Source organism: Callionymus lyra, chromosome 15 (assembly GCF_982586985.1).
Source record: "Callionymus lyra chromosome 15, fCalLyr1.hap1.1, whole genome shotgun sequence".
NCBI classification, from domain to species: Eukaryota; Metazoa; Chordata; class Actinopteri; order Syngnathiformes; family Callionymidae; genus Callionymus; species Callionymus lyra.
The window spans coordinates 10,571,571-10,578,638 of record NC_141832.1 but is presented as its reverse complement, the minus strand read 5'-3'; the positions used below and the strand labels follow the sequence as shown (position 1 = coordinate 10,578,638).

At 37.8% G+C, this 7,068-nt stretch overlaps 1 protein-coding gene and 1 non-coding gene across 3 annotated transcripts; both read left to right on the top strand.

The window, feature by feature from the left end:
- The first annotated feature begins 1,573 nt into the window (after positions 1 to 1,573).
- Positions 1,574 to 1,647, top strand: trnai-aau (transfer RNA isoleucine (anticodon AAU)). The gene has a single exon. It is a non-coding gene; the product is annotated as a tRNA-Ile (tRNA).
- Positions 1,648 to 1,995: 348 nt separating this feature from the next.
- Positions 1,996 to 7,066, top strand: proza (protein Z, vitamin K-dependent plasma glycoprotein a). Of its 2 annotated transcripts, none has more exons than XM_087809558.1 (9): positions 1,996 to 2,126; positions 3,503 to 3,600; positions 3,742 to 3,881; positions 4,505 to 4,529; positions 4,592 to 4,705; positions 4,768 to 4,899; positions 4,959 to 5,074; positions 6,177 to 6,294; positions 6,365 to 7,066. In XM_087809558.1, the coding sequence occupies exons 2-9, from the start codon at positions 3,528 to 3,530 to the stop codon at positions 6,874 to 6,876; spliced, it is 1,230 nt and encodes a 409-aa protein (XP_087665684.1). In that variant the 5' UTR covers positions 1,996 to 2,126; positions 3,503 to 3,527; the 3' UTR covers positions 6,877 to 7,066. The 2 variants fall into 2 exon arrangements, with proteins under 2 accessions (XP_087665684.1, XP_087665685.1); XM_087809559.1 differs by having other exon boundaries at positions 2,027 to 2,126; positions 3,481 to 3,600.
- The last annotated feature ends 2 nt before the right edge of the window (positions 7,067 to 7,068 follow it).

Sequence of the window (7,068 nt, the reverse complement as noted above, 5' to 3'; positions counted from 1 at the left end):
GGAGAACACAAGACCAGGTGAAGACAATAACTAATCAGCAGGAGAACACAAGACAGGTGAAGACAAGATAAGGATCGGGGAAAAATGTGAGTTCTTCTACTAGAGCGGGTCAGACTTCTTGCTGCAGAGTTTTATTAACTGCAGGTGAGGCAGCTCCTTTTTGTTTATATAGAATTGAATTGTTCTATTTTAAAGTAGCTCTACAAGACTTTTTTTTTGTCGTAAACATAACAAGCAACATCGAAAGCTCGTCTACGTGCCAAAACAAACATTCTATAGATGGAGCCATGTTGACGTGGATCAGTCGCTCATTACCAAGTAACTAATCCACGCGACGAGGAACGAGCAAACAAACGAAGGACGTGTGGAGGAGAAAATAATTGAAAGTACATCCCACGGAGAGTCCCGGGGATTTGGTGGAGTGTAATATCCATCAGAAGCTCGTCGAGAATCAGGCGCTATTAATTATGGATGCCTGGCGTGGAGAGATGTTTGTGGAGCTTAGGATCGTAGAAGGAATGGGTCAGCGAGGTGACATGAGAAGAATAATGAGAAGACCAGAGACTATATGAGACGGACAGGTGCAGTGAATAAAACATAACGTGGGAGAGAAGAAGGGATGAAAATATATTCGTCCTGCGTATTCCTTCCTCGCCACAACACGTGCAGGCGGTCACCGGGGAAATTACCACAATCATTTACACGTCTTAGCGGGAATGTCGTCTGCAAGTACAGGCGGAAATCTACTCCGCCCGGGTCTCTCTCCGGACCAGGACCGGTGTCTCCTCGGAACTAGTCTGGACGGAACCACGAGTGTGGTCCATTATCTCCCGAAAACAGACGAAACTTTGGCGGTGGAAAGAGAGTGAGTGAATAAATTCGCTCACTTCCTTCTTATTAGTTCTGCAATGAGTCTCTCACAGATGATTGAGGAACATCCTACAAGGATTGTGTTCCCTTTTGGCTCAGCTCTTTTGGGATAGTTACAGAGTTTAGACGCTAATCTTAGTAAATTACAACGCTAGCATCTTTGCTAGCAGAGATACGTTTCATGAGTCAAGCTACTTCAAAATCCTGAGGGATCAATAAAGTTAAATTGATTATTTTGTGTGTTATCTTATTTCATTCTTTTATTCTGTAGAGATACCAAAACAACACATGACAATAAAGGTTTTTTGATTGTGTATCGTTTAATTTAATGCAATATCATTTATTCATCTCGCAGAAAAATATGTACATTTCAAGTAGCCTCCATTGTCATAGTGATTAAACTATTAATAATAATAATAATAAACACAAAATACCAAGTAAAAAAACAACAAAATCAAATCGTGTGCATATCAAGAAAAAATGATATAAATAAAACAACAATAATACACAATTAAAAACCCAACCTGTCAAATATCAACAGGAAAATGAAATATGTTAGAATAAGTCAGTAAGTCGCAGTTCCGGTTCAGTTAACGCGAATATATCAGCCGGAACATATAAGTGTTAAATAAAGAAAAGGAGGAAATCATTTTTCTTATAAGTTTAAATCTTATATAACGTTGAATGTTTGCATGCAACACATGGCCGGTTAGCTCAGTTGGTTAGAGCGTGGTGCTAATAACGCCAAGGTCGCGGGTTCGATCCCCGTACTGGCCACTCTTTTTCTTTTTTCACTCCTTTTTCTTTTTCTTTTTTAAAAAAAAGTTTTATTTAGACTGTACGCAACGAACGCCACATTCTTTACAGACAGTTACGCAACAAACTATACATTCTTTACACACAAATAAACATATTTTTAACAACGCGTTTTTGAAAGTTAATTGTAAGGTAATTTTTTTTAAACTCTCAAATTCCACAAAAGCAAACCAAAAGTTTTTAAAATATAAGTGTATTTTATTATGTCTGAATAATAATTTAAAGGATGTTTATAGAAACGTACTTGTCGGAGGACTTGTTCCCCTCTACCGCTCCCTTCTGGTCACCTCTTGCTATCGCATGCATGTTGGGATGTGGTCAGCTGTTAACGACCATCATCATCATCATCATCTTCATCATCTTCTTCTTCGTCTTCTGGCCCAAAGACTCCGTGTTGTGATCCAGGATCGACCGAGACTTGGACGAGTTCTCTGGAGCTGGTGAGCCTTTAAGACCCGGATATTAAACTGTGAATCTGACATTTATTTAAAAAAAAAAAAAAAACGACGTTTGTTGTGAGCGTGGTGCGTTCAGGAGCATCATCACCCGCAGCTATTATTGACCGAGCGCGTCCATTTGTGCGTCATTTCTACCTAAAAATCTAGATATAAATGTTGATTTAAACGTGTTTTTGTTGCACAGAAATACAGTTCGGTGCTAAGACGTAAACAAAAGGCGTTAGCACGGCAGAGGTCCGGGACTGGCCCGGCGGGATGACGTATGACAATGGTTCAATAATAACGTTATAATAACTATTTTTAAGCGAATAAACACAGCACACGTTATTATCAACGAGCTACATGGTTTTTAAAGATTCATTTGATTCTCACGGTTTTTCAAAGATGGCGTCTGTGATTGTTATGGAATTATATCAGAATATTTAATGGATAGAATTTTTCAAGCATTTATTTGTGATTTTTTAAATAATGCAGTTCAATCATGTATATATGTATTGAAAGGTCGACATTTTTAAAATAATATTAATTTAATTCAATAATTATTATATTAAAAGGCTACATTTGTTTTTATTGAATAATCGAAATTTTTATGTATTATTTTTTATTGTTTATGAAAAATTGCTGGCTATTGGTAAAAAACAATTTCCCAAAGGAGACCTCCTGAGGGATCAATAAAGTTTTACCTTACCTTACCTTACCTTACCTTACCTTAATTTAATAATTTGTATATTGAAAGATTGACATTTCTTAGTTAAAAAAAATACTAATTCAATAATTTATATGATATGTGTATGAACGGATAAATTCGTTTTTTATAAAAAATAATTTTACTAAAAGTTAAAACATTAAAGAATCACGAACATTAATTTTCAAAAATGTCCTTTTTTTTATATTAAAATTTATTTTAACTCTGTATTTAAAAAATACAATGTTTATGTCACTGTATTACTAGTGGGCTTGTTATTATTAAACTTAAAATTATTATTAATAGTTACATTTTAATAATAAATGTAACATTCATTATGGTTTACATCATAGATCGCATGTTGCCTAAAATAAATATATACATTTTCAATTTTTTTCCACTAAAAAACCTTCTATTATTGGATTCATAATTATTCGATTATCAAACTTTGTGTTAAAAAATTATTCAAATCAAATCACTATTAAATTATTCATTATTAATAAAAACAATTGATTTCAATAATTAAAAAAAATATATATATACATAAATGAAATGCTTTACTAAAATGAGTGTTATATTCAAGCAGTCAATATTCCGACGACACTGAACTACTTCCATCAAACCTGCTCGTCGTGACATTATTTCTTGAAGCACACGTTGACCTTTGACCCAGATCGAGGCTCCTCTGCTGTGTCACCATGACCTCTTCACCCTTGTGCGCCGCTGTTCTGGCTCTGCTGCTGGTGGTGGACGCTCAGGAACCAAACACAGGTGAGACATCAGTCAAGAACATGTCAAGATGGAAGCTTGATTATTTCATCCTTGGAGATAAAAAGCTATGGTTAACTCTATCCTGGTGAAACTTGAACAGGAAACCAAAGTAATGGATTAATATGACATATTTACCTGCAGTGTTCCTGGCGAAGGATCAGGCGAACACGGTGATTTCCCGCCACAAGAGGAGCGACACGTCCAACCTGGAGAAGGTTTGCATGGAGAAGATCTGCACATACGAGGAGGCCAGGAAGGTCTTCAAGGACACGTATCGTACGGTGAGATTCCAACGTTTGACTCTTTGTTCTCCTACATCTACAACTATTACATCCATCTATAATATTATTTATTTAAGAATATCTTTATTGATAATACATTAAGTATAGATTTCCACAGTAATATTCCTTTTTTTTTTAGCTTTTTAACTGACAATTTATATGATTAAATACAACTAAAGTTATGCAAAAATTTAGTTAAAATAAAAGCGATAGAGGAAAAAATATCAATAATTATAATAAACATAATGAAAATTAAAATACTTGGGATAAAAACGAAGTGAACACTTTAAATAAACAAAATTAAACCAATAAATATTTTTAAGTGTTTATTTAAGTCTTAAATAGATGTTGACTCTATTGTATCCGCCCACTGAAAACACTTATTCTGGAGATTCAATCTCATTTACCATAACCACGCCCACTCTGCTGTGATTGTTCAAACATGGAGGTTTGTCACCGCACGTCATCAATCCCAGAAGTCTCCAACTCCCACGGACTCGTTGTATAAACAAAGCGGGGCGTGATTACAGGATATTATTGTTAGAATAGTTTATAATATTTTGTTATTTCAACGTATTACTGACAACTTCGTGCACTTTTTTTCCCTCATTTTTGTCTTGCAGGACATCTTCTGGTCGGTCTACATCGGTAAGTGGCTCGTGACACGCGTGTTCAGATGCTCGATGGTGACTCTTCACGGTGCCGCTCAGACGGAGACCAGTGCGTGGACCAGCCCTGCAAGAACGGAGGCATGTGTTCCGACAGCGTGGGAGGCTACGACTGCGTCTGCAAGTCGGGTTTCGTGGGAGTCTACTGTGAAAACGGTGAGACGCGGGTTCTAACGTTTTTGATCCAGGTTTTAATGTTTTTGGACGTCGGTGAGCAGACACGACGCTGTGCACGCTGGAGAAGGACAAAGGCTGCACTCAGTTCTGTAAGCCGGGCTACACCTACCCGGAGTGCTCGTGCGCCCGCGGGTGGAAGCTGGACCAGGACCGGATCACGTGCTCCCCTGCAGGTCCGAGATGCTTGGTCGATGGTGTCCACGTCTCATACTGATGATGTCATCATGTGCAGCGTCGTACCCTTGTGGGAAGGCGAACAGCGCGAGTCAGATGGAGGAGAAGAAGAACGCCAACGCCGCCGCTGGCTTTCAAGGGGTTCCTTGCAGGTCCACAGAGTGTCCTTGGCAGGTGAGTCTTAACTTATGATACATCTCTTTATTTAAAATAAACAACAAGTATTTTTATTATTATCATTTGGTTTAAAAAAAATCAACTTATTTAATGTATTATTAATTCTGTTATATTTAGATTTTTCTATTATTTAAGTAGCTTGACTTGGCTACCTTATAAATTGACTCTCTTTATTAACATGAATAAAAAATACCAAAAAATCCATTAATTATTATATTTAATTACACTGTGTTTAAGATTTTCTATTGTTTAAGTAGCTCGACCTTTTAGTCGTTATATAAAAATAATGGCTACAACATTTCTTTTGAGGATTAACTATTTTTAACTGGCTTGACTATTGTTTGTTTTCAAATATGAATACATTTTTATTTAATTTGATTATCATGTTGTTGTCATTATAATTATGGATAATTGTATTTTCTATTTTTTAAAGTAGCTCGACTTGTCTTACCCTATAAAATATCCATCTTTATTTAAATATAAAGACAATTTAAATACAAATAACAACGTTTTATTATAGATAATTTTGTTGTTATTAGATACTACTAATTGACTTTATAATTATAAGGAATGATATTTAATTTAGAATTCTCTATTTTACAAGTAGCTTGACTCGTCCGTCCTTATAAAATACACTTGAATGACACAAATATGAATAAGAAATACAAATAATTGAATTTATAATTATTATAAATTAAATTGTATTTAGAATTTTCCTTTTTTTTTAAGTAGCTTGACTTGTCCTTCCTTATAAAATACACTTGTTCAATTTAAAAAAAGGAATAAGAAAATACTACTAATAGAATTCATAATTATTACATTTGTTTTATTTAGAATTTTATATTTTTAAGTAGCTTGACTTGTCCTTCCTTATAAAATACAATTGTTCAATTAAAAATATGAATGAAAAAATACTACAAATTGAATGTATAATTATTACGAATTAAATTGTATTTAGAATTTTATTTTTTAAGCAGTTTGACTTGTCCTACCTTAACTCTGTATTTAAAAATACAATGTTTACGTCACTTTATTACTAATATTAACTCACTTATTCAAACACTCATACCTAATAAAGAACTATAATCTCTGTCGTCAGGCCATGCTCAAAGGTTACGGGTCAGAGGAGTTCTGCAGCGGAGTCATTCTGAAAGAGAACCTGGTCTTGACTTCAGCTCAGTGCGCCAACAAGTTCGTGACCTTCCAGGTGATCGTCGGTGAGTACAAAAGTCACGTGACCTTAAACACGCCGCGATATTCAGGAGTTTTTCGATTGTCGTCGAGCAGGTAAACGCAAGAGAACCCTCGACGACGGCGAGCAGACCCTGAACACGAAGGCGGTCCACACCCACCCGCGGTACAGGGAGGGACGCCCGAACTACGACCTGGCGCTGGTGGAGCTCCAGGGCCGCATGCAGCTGAAGCGGGAGGTGGTGCCCGCCTGCCTGCCCGAGAGGGACTTCGCCGAGAACTTCCTGATGGCGTCCACCGCCGTGGTCACCGGCTGGAAGACCGGCGACGACACGCCGCTGATGTTCAACCACCTGGAGTACCGGGGTCTGAGCCAGTGTCTGGAGACCCACCCCGACGTCATCACCAACAAGATGGGCTGCACGGCGGCCCGCGCCAACGCCGACTGCACCATGACCAGCGGGAGCCCTCTGCTGACCATGCACCGCGGGGTCTACTTCCTGACCGGGGTGCTGAGCCAGCCGGCGGGACTCGGCTGCTCCGAGGGCTACGTGTTCCAGAAGGTGTCGCGACACCTCGGCTGGATCGAGACCTACATGAAGAGCTAGACGACCCTCATCTCAATATCCTGTTGCATTTCCTCTTCAGACCACCAGGGTGCGCCATAACACGCTCCTCGGGGTCCAGATGTGATGCAGTAAATGATTTCGCTTGCAACGGTTCTGATCTCTCGGCTGTACGTTTGTGTTTGTCAACACTAATCCACGTTTTTATGAATGTAATAAACCACCAAACGAGTG